The sequence below is a fragment of the Microcaecilia unicolor genome, chromosome 1 (genome assembly GCF_901765095.1).
Source record: "Microcaecilia unicolor chromosome 1, aMicUni1.1, whole genome shotgun sequence".
NCBI lineage: Eukaryota > Metazoa > Chordata > Amphibia > Gymnophiona > Siphonopidae > Microcaecilia > Microcaecilia unicolor.
The window spans coordinates 534,885,385-534,901,766 of NC_044031.1; the positions used below are offsets into that span (position 1 = coordinate 534,885,385).

At 38.8% G+C, this 16,382-nt stretch overlaps 1 protein-coding gene across 1 annotated transcript in view; it reads left to right on the forward strand.

Annotated features, from left to right (window-relative positions):
• Window positions 1–16,382, forward strand: part of DECR1 (2,4-dienoyl-CoA reductase 1) — a 69,885-nt gene that overhangs the window by 35,256 nt on the left and 18,247 nt on the right. Inside the window, exons 5-6 of the mRNA XM_030216374.1 lie at window positions 3,838–3,985; window positions 14,445–14,544. Coding sequence (XP_030072234.1) covers window positions 3,838–3,985; window positions 14,445–14,544 — 248 coding nt within the window. The remainder of the gene's footprint in view (window positions 1–3,837; window positions 3,986–14,444; window positions 14,545–16,382) is intronic.

Below are 16,382 nucleotides of genomic sequence, written 5' to 3' on the forward strand. Positions count from 1 at the left end.
GAATAGCTAAACTCTGGAACTCGTTGCCAGAGGATGTGGTAACAGCGATTTAGCTTATCTGGGTTTAAAAAAGGTTTGTACAAGTTTCTGAGATGAGCATGGGGAAGCCACTGCTTGCCCCGGGATTGGTAGCATGGAATGCTGCTATTAATTGGGTTTATGTCAGGTACTTGTGACCTGGATTGGCCATTGTTAGAAGCAGGATACTGGGCTAGATGGACCATTGGTCTGACCCAGTATGGCTATTACGTAATTATGTACCGTGTTATATGAAAACAGGTTTAATTGAACAGTTATTTGAGTCAGTGTGAATGATCTGTCAGTGAAAGGAATTTAAACAAAAATTGTATTCAAAGCTCCTGAAAATTGGGAATAGCTGTGAAGTTGAGTAGAAACAAAGTAAATTAGCTACATAACTAGAGTTTTTTGGTCAGGAAATAGGGAAATTACCTTTTCTATGATTTTTAAAAAATAAAAGCAAGTTAATAAGATCAGCAAAATTCTTAGGTAACCTGTGAACGAAGTATACACTGTTCTCACACACTCAGGGAGGATTAGATTTCTTCTTTTGGTCTATTTAAAGCTAGGGAGCCGGTATAACAAGATCTTCAGTTAAGATCCTGCCATAGATCATCAGTCAAGAGCTAGCTGAATGGATCCTGATCCAGATGTCATCTGAATGCCGACCAGTGTTTACGACCACAAATTTTGATATTACTCTCTAGAAACCGTTTAACATTAAAAAAAATTCTTTATTAATAAATCAATATAATCTTCCTAAAATAAATCCGTTCCCTTAACCCATAGTTACACCAAATTAATCCATACACACTCACATTCACCAACACATTTAAAATTGCACACAATTCTCCAAAATACTATTACAGTACAACATTAAATAACATATATCTGGCGATATTTTGCATTAATATGTGATCATAGTTCTTTTAGTCACTTGTCAGTCCAGTGCTCTGAAGTCTCCCACCAAAGCAACCTTACTTCAAATCATTTTCAATGAATCAAAATCATCAGCTTTGTGGAGTAATAATGTTCTTTCTTCCAACAGACCATCATAATATCAGTGATAAATCATGGGCAGTCAATGATGATGTCAGTCATAAATATCCAAGATGCCCATCTTCACTGTTAACAGTATCTAATGTTCCAGATATATATATTTTTTTGAAACCATTATTGCACTTCTTTTTAGAGTTTCACTCTTTCATATTCTTTTGGTATTCCACCATACGACCAGGACCCAACATGCTCATGTTTCGCTATAAAAGCGTCATCAGGGGTCTTGAATTTGGCTCATCCAGGTGGTGAGGTAGTCGAATACCAGCAGTGCGGTGGCAAGCTCAACTGCTCTCCCAAACACATAGATCTATGCGTTTGGCAGTCAGGGAGGCTCCCTCTACCCCTGGCGGAACCCCCCAACTTTAGCAAGCAACGCTGGAACGGTATGGAATTGCGCCGGGTCCCGAGATGGTGTCAACTCCCGCTGCTGGAGCTAGCACGTTGACGCTAGCCAACAGTATAGACGGGGCTTCCCTGAGCCCCGTCGAACGTGCGGCTCCCCCGCAACCCGGACGAGGAAGTATTCCATCAAGTCCTGCCACGCTACTCCCAGGAGGAGAACGGAGTGAACGGAGAGGGAACTTGCTGGAGACAGAAGGAAAACTGGACGCTAGCAACCTGGGCGAACCAGTCTTTAATTCTAGTCCTGTAGTAAGATCAAAAACAGTGAGTACTCTGGACCAGGTTGTTAAAGCTCCCCTCCCGGATTTTTTAACGGGACAAACGGAAAAACCAGCCGTAGTGACCTTAGAGTCACTCTGGGACTTAACTTCCAACATGCACTCTACACTACAAACTTTGGTTAAAAAAAATACTGAGACAATTAAGACTTTAGCTGAGACTGCGTTGGTACAATTGCAAACTAATGATCTCCACACCACTGAAGTTAAAGCTCTGACTGAAAGAACTGAGAAGGTTGAGCTTATGGGTCAAGCTTTTCTAAAAGATAAGAACTTTACTTCAAGGCAATTGGAGTACTTAGAAAATCACTCTAAAAGATTGAACTTACATTTCATAAATTTTCCTAAATAGCCGCTTGTTACTCCATTGCAAATGGTTAGGAAGTACTTGATTGAGATATTAGGTATGTCTGAGAATTCATTGCCTCCAATAACTCGGGCTTTTTACTTGCAAACTAACACTAAAGATGTAAAGGAAAATTCGCAAGCCCAGAAGGAGGAGGCAATGAATCTCACTACTTTTCTTGAATCGTCACTTGAGGTGATAACTCAAAGAACAACTTTGTTAACTACCTTTGCACTGGAATTAGATAGAGATGCAGTGCTCAGACTCTCTCTCAGACATCTAGATTCTTTATTTTTGGGTTCAAAGATACGAGTGTACCTGGATTTATCTAGGGATACACAAAAGAGACGCAAGGTATTTTTAACCTTGCGCCCTAGGGTGCTTGCAATAGGTGCTAATTTCCTGTTAAGATTTCCCTGTGTATGTAGAGTATTGCACCAGTCTAAATCCTACCAGTTTTTCAAACCCAATCAGTTGGAGGATTTCCTGATAAGTAGAGAGGAGGTTAATGTGGTAACTTAGTCACATATGTAATACTGTATGACAGCTTAGAGTGACCACTTGGGACAAGATGTTCTCTTTAATTAGTTTTGCCTCTGTTTAATTTCTCTTTCTTGGATCATTTTCTTAATAGTATTGTGGACGATAGAAAGGAAACCTTAGATTTGAATTTTTTTTCCTTTTTTTATTGTATTACCTATTTGTGTAAACACTCATGAGAGTTTATTATGATTGTTAATTTAATAAACAGAAATATAAAAAAAATAATAATAATAATTTTGACAGCCATAAATGCAAAAGAACCATCAGCCTGTACTTTTATGCACAAGTAGAGCATGAATTTTCAAATAGCCCATTTACCCAGGTAAATAGCTTTTGGGAATTACCCTTGTTATATGTATACAAAATAAAATTTAATATTTAAAAGTGGCGTTGAGGTGGCCATGATTATTTGACCTTATCAAAATCTCAGGAGGTGCCTAGTGTCCTTGAAGTTTAATTGAAGGGGGCAGAAGGCTGAAGATACACCTAAGGCAACTAATACCCTTGCACTGGTTTTGCCCATACCTTGCTAAGGTATTCTCCAATCCCTAATCTCAGCAAAGGTTTTCGTCTTGTAATATTCAAATGCTGAGAGCTTTGGTTTAGTACGTAATTAATTTCACTCAAGATGTTTTTGTTGAATAAAAATAGTACATGGACAAAACTGATTCAAAACTGAGCTAGGATAGAAGGCTTTAAAGCAGGAGTTTAAAGACTGCACAGATGAATGACCGTATGAGAGCTAAGTGACACTCTTACCTATTTTTGAGCCTTATGGTCAGACACTAGCAATACTTAGCAGCAACCAGCGCCAGTATTTTGATATTGAGCTTATTGTTTTGTTTTGATATGGACTAATAGGGAGTTTTCCCATTATTCAATATTTAAGGTATTGGGAAGGTTTTTCGCCCATGATGAGGAACGGATCCTTTTGAGACTGCGAGATAGGTCTATAGGATCAGCAGTAGCTCTGTAGATCAGTTGATCAAGAGCACCTTGAGGCTTTTTCCTCCCATTTACCTTAGAATATTTGATTTTCAATTTTCCTGGTTATATGTTGTGGAAGGTTCTGTAGTTGGTATTCGTTATAGGAAACTTCCACCACCACCACCATTTTTTCTATCTAGACAAAACTGAAAATTCTCTGCTAGTATAAATTTATCTGTTTGTATTTTTTGTTTGATTGATTAGGCTGTGATAAACAATGCAGCAGGAAACTTTATTTCTCCTTCTGAACGCCTTTCTGCTAATGCCTGGAGGACCATAACGGACATTGTTCTTAATGGCACTGCCAATGTGACCTTAGAAATTGGCCGGGAGCTGATAAGTGCAAAGAAAGGTAAGCAAAACAGATATTAATTGAACTACAATATAAAGCTAGTTAGAAAACCGGATTTTTTGGTGGTTTTCTAACTAGCCAGCGTTCAGCGTGATTGAATGTACGTCCAGCGGCAGCTGGCAATTCATTTACTACTCTTGTTTATTTCCTGTGAAGACAAACCTTGACCCCTGAGGCAGGTGCTTGTGCACCGAAACATGGCCCGTGTTGGGTCTTTTTCAGAATAAAGGACGGCTATTATCGCTATCTTGAAGGCCCAGTGTTGCTTTTTTTGGTCTGTGTTGTATACTTGTATGCTGTATTACCCTCTCTTTTGTGACTTTTTTTTGTTTTGATCCTACATAGCTGAAACACTTTTTAATAGATCCTTATAATGGGAATGTATATGTCTAAAATACGGTTCTAGATATGATTGTTAATAATATTTTTCTTCTAGCATCTAAATTATTTTTGTTCTTGCTGTTCTCATTCTATATGCATTTCCTTTACTTTGTTTTTCTGAATGTAAATTCCAAAGAATTAAAAAAAAATCGCCCTCTAATAGAGTAATTTCAAAATAGGGCACATATGCTGGGAAAGCACTTAGGTGTACATGAACCTATTTTTTTTTTTTTTTTATAAAAGTAACATAGACACCTTTTGTACGTTTTATAAAATTACTCTCTGAAAGTTTCTTTCCCCTGCTCTGAGGTAGAAGTGTGAGCAAGTATGTGTCATTAATTATGATCTTATGCATGTATCGAACACACACTAGTGCAGATCCTGTTGCCATTTCACCTATTCTCTGCCCCCCATAAATGCCTGTGTGCATAATCTTATAAAAGTACACACTTGTAAGGGTAATACTACATGTATAGGGGAGGGACATGTGTATTAGTAGTTAGGTGAGCAATCCTTTGGAGGAAAAAAATATTAAGAGGATTCGTCTGAAGTTATTATTGGATTAGTTCATAAAGCATACCACGAGAAAGAATTATTAGAGTTGAAGATAAAAGTTTATGGTTAATAGTTATGCAGCTGTCCTGTAACTGTACATGCACACACTCAGAAATATATAAGAAGACAAGAGGGAAGGGATAGGGGAGAAAAGGTTGAAAAACTTTGATGATAGAAGTCCTAGGCTTATTAATATGTGACAGAAGTAATTGTTATCAGATTTAAATGGCTTGATCTGGATTTGTTTACCATGTGAATTCATCAATAAAAATTGTTGAAACATAAAAAAGTACACACTTGTTTTCCCGAGTACCCACTTTTAGCCATGTATATTTATTTAGATTTTGCTCACACCTTTTTTTAGTAGTAGCTCAAGGTGAGTTACCTTCAGGTACACTGGATATTTCTCTGTCCCAGGAGGGCTCACAATCTAAGTTTGTACCTGGGGCAATGGAGGGTTAAGTGACTTGCCCAAGATCACTTGCAAGACCGGTGCTCTAACCACTAGGCCACTCCTCAAGATAAACACTTGAGCATGTTTAACATTGTTCTATTGTACATGCTCAAGTTACTTATGAAATTACCCCTATAGTCGAGGAAACGTACCTGATGAGGCTCAAAGCAATTTGAATATTATCAGTCTTTAGCAGCCATTTATACGAAAATTGAATACATTTGAACCATGAGAAATTGCCTCTGTGCTTTCACAAAGATCTGACAAAATGCAAATTTTTGCATATAAGAAATGAGTAATGATTGGTTACAAGAAAACAGGTGCTAGATTTCCTGGTCCTGGGCGAACATAACAGTTCTAGGTCTTGTGTGCCTAATTCATCTCCTTTTTCAGATGACTTCCTGTAGGTCTGCCACCTTCATGGCCATCTTCCTCACCCCTAATATATCTTCAAATAGCTGGACAATTTTTTTTATTTAACCATTTATATTCTACTACTTCTGTACATATTGGGCTGAGCAGATCACAACCAAACATGCAGAGTGTAAATACAAACATATAAAAGGACAACTAAGATAAAAACATTAGTTAGACCAAATGGACATATCTCCAAATGTAATTCTGAATTATCAACAATATCTTCCTGTAATTCAACCTGAATTCACCTGCTTCAGAAGAAGCTATGACAAAGGACCTTATTTTAGGTACATTTATTTATTTATTTATTTTATTGCATTTGTATCCCACATTTTCCCACCTTTTTGCGGGCTCAGTGTGGCTTACAATAAGATATGAATAATAGAAATACATTTGTTACAACTTGGTTATGGAATACATTGTGCAGAGTTGTGCGAGACATTCGAATATCATTAGGAATATAACAATGGGACATCAACATAGAAACATTGGAAGGAGACAGTGGGACAATGGGTTACGGGATGAGGGATCGGAAGTGGATGTATGTTGCATTGATGAACAGTGAGTATGGACTCTATGTGTTTTGGTTCTTTCCGTAAGTTTGTTCAAACAGGTGAGTCTTCAGTAGTTTTCGGAAGGAAGCTTGTTCGTTGATCACTCTTAGGTTGCGCGGTAGTGTATTCCAAGCCTGCGTGCTCATGTGGGAAAAGGTTGACGCGTGTAGCGTCTTGTATTTTAGGCCCTTGCAAGTGGGGAAGTGGAGGTTGAGGTATGTTCGGGATGACCTTTTAGCGTTTCTGGGTGGTAGGTCTATTAGATTTTGAAGAAAAGGCTAGACGAATATTTAATATAAAAAGTTTACTCATTTGTTTAGTGTACAAACTGATTACCATCAATAGGGGTAGTCAGGAAGCATTTCTGTACTCAAAGCATATCTACACACAAGCAATATACAGCAAGCTTAAGGCAAATCAAAAAATGCTACATACAGACAAAGAAAATATTCAAAATGCTTACTTATTCTTTTGTTCCACTCTCCTTATAATCTTCTCCTGATATCACGTGCTTGCAGGCTGTATGCAGGCAGGCTGTAACATACCATAAATCCTTAATGTATAGCAGAACATATGCTGCATCTGGTTCCCATTATCCACAGACTTTCTGGAGCCTGCCTTTGGCTAATGTGGGCCCCATCATGTCCCAGGAGGTTTTAGTGTTGAAACAGCTAGCTCTGCATGTTCTTTGAAGCATTCCACTTCAATTTTTTATGCTTTTATTCAACATTTTTATGCTTTTATTCAACATTTTTATGCTTTTATTCAACATCCTCCCTTTTGAGGACTGATTGTTTCAGGCCTCAAACATCTGTTTTAGCTCCAGTCTGTTTCCTTACCTCCCTTCTAAATCTCCTCCCCCTTGTTATTTATGATATGCTGTGCCTGCAAGCTCTGTCTTTTCATCATCTTTATCATACATCTTTCAATATTTCTGTTGACATATTAAAGTTCTATTCATTCTGGATTTCAGTTACCATTATCATTTTAAAAGCATCCTGGCACATCTTTGCAAACATGCTAATACATGTTGCATTAAACAGATTCAATTGTACTAGGGTACAAAATTTATATTTATATTTCTTGAGGTATATAATTTATAGGACAGTGAGCTTCATCAAAGGGAAGTACACTGTCATTCATTCTTACTTTTCATTAGCTGATGTGGCATTAAAAATTACACAAATTAAAAGCATAACATTCATTGAATCAGTTGTTACAACATTTTGCGTGTAAGTGCACTTTATCAGGGGAATGTGTTCAGTTGTCATACTATTAATCAGACACCAACATGATGTCTGTGGGCACTTGTCCATAAGCAAGGCTTGCTTATTATAAATAGTCTCATTTGTCCAATGAAGGTTTTCATCATCCCTTACACAGGTATTATTGAGATCACAGTCATGGTACCCACTCAATTTTATCATTGTAGTCCCATACATCATAGCTGGCAAGGACAAGGATGATGTCAATCAGTGGGCACATATGATACAATCAGTCAAATTCAACATTTTGGCCACTGTAACAAGTCTATTCTCATATGTGTTCATTGTCCATTAACAAACAACAACAGTCCAATACCATCATGTTTAGGGACATGATGTTTGTTTATTCTTTGTCCATTTCAATATTATTAATTCGTCGAATATCTGCTAAATGTATCCAAGAAGTATGACCTTCCAGACGGGCAGCGGTCTGAGTAAGGGCCGTGATAGCAAAAGGCCCTACATACACAGGATCCTTCCATGTTTTATGTGTAAAGTTCTTTCGTAGCACTAGATCACCTACTTTAAAAGCACAAACATCATTATTCCCTACCTGATGTGATACATTTGTACGAATCATGTCACTGGTCAAATTTAGCATTGGTTGTAATTTTTGCCAGTACTGAGTTGTATTATCAGTACTTGCTGTCTGCATCGGGAAGAAATGACGTCCTGTCTGAATTTGGAATGGGGTCAATTTAGTACGCCCATTAGGTTGGGCCCTTATAACCATCAAAGCTAATGGTAACAAATCAAGCCAGGTATATGGTTTACCTGCTGTTTCCTTGTTTAAAGCCTTCAGTAATACTCTCAATTTAGTTTTTAAAATACCATTGTAGCGCTCCACCAAACCATTGGAGGTGGGGCGATACACTGATACTTTTCTGTGTGTTAAACCCATAATCGTTTCCATTTCTTTCAAAACACTGTTATTAAAATGTGTCCCGTTATCAGAAATTATTCTAGATGGACACCCATGTCTTGGCATAATATGAGTTACCAGGCATTGTACCACTTCATGTGCTGTCTCCCTTTTACATGGAAATGCTTCTACCCACCTTGAAAAAGCATCCACCCAAACTAACAAATACCTTTTTCCCTGCACTGGAACAATCATATCAGTGAAATCCATATACCATTCTTTTGCTGGGCCTTCTGGTATTGGAAGTGTCCCAGGTGATATTTTAGGACCTCGTTTAGGTATGTTAATATTGCATACCATGCAATTTTGCACAACCTGTTGAATCAAGTTATCAATTTTCAAAGTCCAAAATCTTTGTTCAAACTGTTGCTTCATTGTTTCCTTGTTCCAATGCATGGTTGCATGCCACTCAGCCAATACCTTAATCGCCTGGCTCATTGGCATGCAAGGTAATCCTTCTTCTGCATTAAACCATTCACTTCCCAATTTCATACATCCTCTCTTCAACCATTTTTCACTTTCCTGTCCCTCTGGCTGCCACATTTCAATCTTATCTACATTCGTAAGTGGCCCTTCCTGTGTCTGTCTAGTATTATACAAAATCTTTTCACTTTGCTTAACCACCTCCGTTGCTGCTGCATCAGCCATTGCATTACCTAGTGCCTCAAAGGTTGGCCTTTCAGTGTGGGCCGGGGTCCACACAACTGCAGTTTTTCTACCTTCACGTTCCCTTCTTGCCAAAATTTCAAACAGCAATTTCCAATATGTGTAATGTTGTAAATTTTTACCTGCACTGGTTATCATCCCCCTACGCTGCCATTTTAATATATGATACTGTAGTGAGCTTGCAACGTAACCACTATCAGTATATATAGTGACATTTTGAGTCATATCAGTGTGTTGTAAGGCCGTAATAACGGCTAAAAGTTCAGCATGCTGTGCAGTATGATCAGGAGGGGTTTTATATTGTACTTGCATTATCTTTCTTAGATTCTCATCTACCTGCACGCAGGCAAAGCCTGCAACAGTCCTTTCACAAGCTCCATCTGTAAACCATATTAACCCATCAGATAAGGGTTCAAAAGTAAGACAGTGAAATGTAGGGATTTCTATAGTATCGATCTCACCCTCTTGATCGACAGGAAAAAGCAGATCTATCTTATTTCTCTGTTCTTTAGTTAATGGTATTATTCTTATATCTTGTCCTAAAAGTACTGCTTGATATTTTCCAAATCTAGTGGCTGTCAATGCCGTCTGGCTAGGGCTCAACAGCGTTTTAATCGTGTGGTTGGTATGTATTACAATAGGAACAAAAGGCATTTGTGCTCTCCATTTACCTACTGCAGCCACTATAGCTGTCAGTAACTTTGGTATTTCTTTCATTCCCTTTTCCACATGATTAAAAGAGCCTGACAAAAAAGCTACTGGTGCATTTACTTCATTGTTTTGATTAATCATAGCTGCCCAACTATTTCCCATGTCTTTTACCCATAGATGCACAGGTGATTGGATATCTATTACTGCTAACGGTCCTGGAGATAATAAATCCCTCACAATCTTAGCCAATACCATCTTATCCTGTTCTTCCAATACAATTAGTGTATTCTTTGGTGTGGCTGCGGGCAGTTTCAAATGTTTATAAAGTCTCATTACTTTTTGTGTATAATTTGGTATCCATTGTCTGCAATAATTTAACATTCCCAAAACAGCACGTAACTGGGTAACTGTTTGCGGTACCGGGATTTCATTTAAAATAGATATAACTTCCGGTATAATGACCTTATGTTCTGCTGAAACATTTTGTCCTAAAAAGGTGACAGTAGACTGAGCTATAATACATTTTTCCCTGTTACATTTATATCCTAACTCTCCTAATAACAAAAATAATTTTCTAGTCCATTCTAGGCATTCTGCTTCAGTCTCAGCAGACAGTAGAATATCATCTACATAGACAAACAATGACACCGTGTCAGGCAATTGACTCCTGAAATCCTTTAAATCCATCATTAGTTGTTTTGAGAATACCGATGGACTATCAGTAAAGCCTTGAGGCATCCTAGTCCACCTGTATGCCTCATTCTGTACTATAAATGACGTCAAATCCCTAGACTCTGGATGAAGAGGTATTGAAAAGAATGCATTAGACAAGTCAATAACAGTGTTATATGCATATATATTCTGAGTGTGCAAAAGTGTAGCAGGATTTGCACAAATCGGAAATTGATTTTTTGTAACCTCATTTAGCTCTCTTAAATCATGTACTATCCTTACATTGTTTTCTCCTTTCGGGACAGGAAACAATGGGGTATTATACGGGGATACTGAAGGTTCAATAATACCACATTTCAATAATTTACCAATGTGTTCCAGGGTTTTGGATACTAATTTAGGTCGTATGGGGTAAGGGTCTTGCTTCGGCCCCTGTGCCCCTTCTATTAATTCTATCTTATGGGGTTTTGCATTTACGGCTAGTCCATATGGTGAATCACTTGTACTCCAAATATGTTGTGGTAATTCTTCCATAACCCTTACTTTATTTTCATTATTCAACTGTTGGACCATAGTGAGCAAACTTGGTATTTCTTTATTTCCAAAATCTAAACACAATCCTAATTGAGACAACAAGTCTCTACCACACAAATTTACTGGGCAATCAGGTGCCACTAAGAAGGGTACCACAGCCTCCCTTGAACCGTGCGGTTGGCATTCCAATCGCACCAGAGTCGGTTCTGTTAGCCTTTTTCTTTGTTCTATCCCCGTAAATCCCACTGTTGTTCTATACTGATTTGAAAGCTTAACTCCCAGTGGTTTTACACACAACACAGAAGTACTCGCCCCTGTATCTATCAAAAATCTCACAGGAGTTCCATATTTGCCAATTGTCAATGTAATAAAGGGCTCCCTTGTGTCTAACCTGAAAATCATTCCCTCTTCCTGACACGGGTTTGCTTCCAGTCAATAGCATTGGTCTGGAATATTCTGCCAAGTTGGAAAAGCATTTACAGTACCCTGTCTCTGTACTGCCGCTCCTGGTCCCTGTGATTGCGTCGCTGGCTGCTGTATTGCAGTCTGCGGGGCACTCGCAGGTATCCCTACTACTTGTGGCATTAATCCTTGCTGCGTCTGCATTTGTACTTGGGGCATTCCTGCATTCTGATAACATTCTGAAGCATAGTGACCAAATTGCTGACAAATCATATTGTTCAGATGTTATTAAAGATTTTAAATCACCTCTTTCACTATTAGCCCTACACACAAAACTCGCTAGGACTGTGACTAATTCAAACCAGATGATCTCTTAACACTGCAGGAATCTCACTTAAAAAAGGGGTTAAACAAAGTTAAATTGCAAAGACATTCCACATAGAGAACTAGAACTCATTAATTAAACAGAATAACACATATTTTAAAATAAACAGAGATCACCTTATAAGAAAAAATCAAACTTATTTAAATCTAATCTAAAACAATCTTTTAAAAAGGAACAAAAAAAAGTTTCAGTTCTTCCTGACCTTTCTAACCTGAAATCAAACCAGATGGCATTCCTCAACCTTCAGGCTGAACAAAAGGCTGCTTTTCCTGCTCTTGCTGTATTTTTTCAAACGATCCATACTGAGACCAGCTCAAAAAAGAATCTTTTCCTTCATATTTGACCCATTTCTCATGTATTTTTTCAATCTGTTTTTTTTCTAATGGGAATAATTCTATGACATGCTGCAAAGGGGAGCAATTTTTTGAACTATCTAAATCTAAATACATAGCATATACAGGAGGCTTTTCTTTCTTATCTGCCCCTTTCCCTTTCATTTTATTCTGACTATTACAATTTCTCCTATAGAGCCACAACCTACAAAAATATACTAATGCACTTAAACAAAGAAAATATACAAAAAAGAAAACTACAAAGCTAACCAAATATACATAAGTCCACAATGTAAGCTTACTCACGCGTCTTCTTATTTCTCTTTAGCAAGCCCAGGAGTTGTAGCCTGTATGTCCCACTTCAGTAGTTTGATCAATCCCACATCAGTGGAGCACAGAAATTAGGCTTAAACAACGCTTGCTCTCTCAAAATCCTGTAAAAAACTTCGTTAACAACAAACACTTAATTTGTCCTTCGTCTCGCCTTCTCTTTTCCGTGTGCGGCCTACTCCTACTCCTACTCCTGGCTGGCTCGCCACTTTGAAGAAAAGGCTAGACGAATATTTAATATAAAAAGTTTACTCATTTGTTTAGTGTACAAACTGATTACCATCAATAGGGGTAGTCAGGAAGCATTTCTGTACTCAAAGCATATCTACACACAAGCAATATACAGCAAGCTTAAGGCAAATCAAAAAATGCTACATACAGACAAAGAAAATATTCAAAATGCTTACTTATTCTTTTGTTCCACTCTCCTTATAATCTTCTCCTGATATCACGTGCTTGCAGGCTGTATGCAGGCAGGCTGTAACATACCATAAATCCTTAATGTATAGCAGAACATATGCTGCATCTGGTTCCCATTATCCACAGACTTTCTGGAGCCTGCCTTTGGCTAATGTGGGCCCCATCATGTCCCAGGAGGTTTTAGTGTTGAAACAGCTAGCTCTGCATGTTCTTTGAAGCATTCCACTTCAATTTTTTATGCTTTTATTCAACATTTTTATGCTTTTATTCAACAATTTGCAGATGCAAACAGTTATGCATCTGGATTGTGTACATGTACAAATAATTTTGGAAAGCCACTATTTGTATGTTTAGAAGTCCCGGGATGCACAAATTTCATGGGGTGTAGCTTCAGAATGTTTTAGGTGTGCCTATCAGATAGACATGATGGGAAGCCATGGGAAAATCCACTGCTTATTTCTAGGATAAGCAGCATAAAATCTATTTTATTGTTCTGGGATCTTGCCAGGTACTTGTGAGCTAGATTGGCCACTGTTGAAAACAGGATCCTGGGCTTGATGGACCTTTTGTTCTGTCCCAGTATGACAACGCTTATTTTCTTATGACTATGAAAAAATAATCACTTTAAGATCTTGCACTTGCTCTGAGGAACATGCAAGTGAAGGGAGGGGATGCAAAGACTGATGAAATCCCCTCCCTTCTAGCATACCATCCACTCACCCCATCTACTTACCCCTTCCCCCATCTCCCTCTTACTGTTTTTTTCCCTGCTACTCTAGTAGGCAGCAAGAGCAATCCCCAATTGCTCCAGTTCCATCTGGTACCATGGTTCAAAATGGCGTGATAGTCTTACAATAATACTGCTAGGGTTGAAGCTGCCAGTTTGCATACAATTAATCTTTCCTGCATATTCATTAGGGATATCTTGCAAACAGATCAGTTTGTTGCCTGTAAAGAACGAACTTATGCATCCCTGCTGTATATCTAGAGTTAAATACCATGGAAGATGTATCTGCTTGGAGCCCCTCTAAGATGATCATTCCCTAGAACAGCGCTTCTCAACCCTCTCCAGGAGGCACACCTAGCCAGTTGGGTTTTCAGGATTACCACCATAAATATGCATGAGAAAAATTTGCATATATAGTTTGTATACACTGAGCCTTCTAGATATGCAAATTTCTCATGCATTTTTATGATGATAATACTGAAAACCCAACTGGCTAGGTGTGCCTCCAGGAGAAGGTTGAGAAGCACTGCTCTAGAATCTTATACATGGGAAAGAAGCTGATGATCAAAAAGTACCAAAATTTGTCTACAAAAATTGAAAAGGCCCTGAATGTAGCCCTTCCCAGAAACCATAGGATGACTCGGTGTAGAAGACAGGGGTCCGTGGATATTTGTAAATGAAATAGTTCTGTTTTTTAGAGGGAGACATCTGGTTATATGCCCTTTGTACCTGCTCTTGAATTACTGGAGATTAATGCTTAGGGTCCTCATTATTTCATCTACTTATTTGCAGGAGCAGCATTTTTGGCAATTACAACAATCTATGCAGATAGTGGATCTGGATTTGTAGTACCAAGTGCTTCTGCTAAAGCAGGTGTGGAAGCAATGTGCAAGTGAGTGGTAAAACCTATTGTTTCTTTAATACAAATGATACAGTTGTTTGGAATGTAATGCATCAAAGAATGTTTTTCTTCATTATGGTTCTTATTCCCTTTATTGCCCTTTCTCTGTAACCTTTTAGGCTTCCTTCTTTTGCATTGTCCCTTCCCTCTGTATGTGTCTCCTTTGCATCATTACCTTTGTGCTGTTCCTGTCTATCTGTATCTTCTGTTGCAGACGTCTTTTTTTTTGTTGTGCATTTATGTATTCGCTAATCTTGACACCAGCCTGATTCTGTATATTGACACAACATGACACTATAGTTGCTAATCGGCTTTTGAAAGTGATAACATTCCAAGTATGTGATAGTTGTGGTTGTCCATGTCTTGCTGCATCTGAGTAAGTGGAACTGACGTTTCAACCATCATGCTGCGGCTTACTTCAGGCTATGGTACGAGGTCTGCAATTTGCCTTATATAATGGGTTCTCAACCCAGATTGGTTGGGGTTTGAGGTGGTTGGTTTCCTCAGGAAGGCATGAGATTTTGGCGGGTAGTCTGTTGGTCCCCTTTAAATACTGATGGAAAATAAGGCAGGAAATTTAGAACAGCTCTGAGTAATTTCTGTAGGTTGTATCCTGCAACTCTGGGAAGCTGGATAAAGAGGTTTGTTCTCAGCGCCTATCCTTTTTGCACTAAATTTCTAGGGGGCACACAATGAAGCTACCAAGTAGTAAATTTAAAATGAATTAGAGAAAATATTTCTTCACTCAGTGTGTAATTAAACTCTGGAATTTGTTGCCAGAGAATGTGGTAAAAGCGGTTAGCTTAGCAGGGTTTAAAAAAGGTTTGGATAGCTTCCTAAAAGAAAAGACCATAAGCCATTATTAAATTGGATTTGGAAAATCTACTGCTTATTTCTAGGACAAGCAGCATAAAATGTATTGTACTGTTTTGGGATCTTGCCAGGTACTTGTAACCTGGATTGGCCACTGTTGGAAACAGGATACTGGGCTTGATGGACCTTCGGTCTGTCCCAGTATGGGAACACTTATGTTCTTATAACACAGAGGAGGAGCGTTCATGGGAGTCTGAGGATCCACGGTACTTCTCATTGGAGTCCTATGGTGTCCCATCTGACCCCTCCCCTACTGAGGAAAAAAGAATATCTCCACTCGAGAGCCTTTCCTTTCTATTTTTTGTCAGGGAAATGGTAGCTGCCATTCCAATTCATTTAGAATGGAGGACGAGCCCAGGGCTGAGATTTTTGAGGTCCTGGATTATGATCCCTCTCCTAGAGAGACTGTGACAGTCCTGCTTCACAAGATCCTTTGGGACATTCGGGTGAACTGGGAGTCTGCTCTATCAGTTCCTGTACTGCCTAAGAAGATACACAATGTACCAGATCCAGAGCTCCCCTGGGTTTGATAGGCCCTAGTTGCCTCATCACTCCTTGGTGTTGGAATCTGTGCTCAAGAGCCCAGGAGTTTTAGGGGACTATGTTTCGGCGCCCCTGGTATAGAAGTTAGAACCCTGGATTCTTTTGGGTGGAAGATGTATCAGGCCTCTAGGCTCATCTTTCAAATTCAAATTTACCAGCTCTACATGAGCCTATACTTGTGGTGCACAGTATGGCTGATTTAGCGGATTCTCTCCCACAGGAGCAGGTTGAATCCCTGTGCCAGTTGATCAAGCAGCAGAAGGTGTGTAGAAAATACTTGGCCAGGGGCATCTATGATACCTTTGATGTGGCATCCAGGATCTCTGCCCAGAGTATGGTGATGTGCAGACTCTCGTATGGCTGCTGTCCAGCAGTGGTTGGAGGATGCCATGTGCCAGAGAGATGACCTTTTT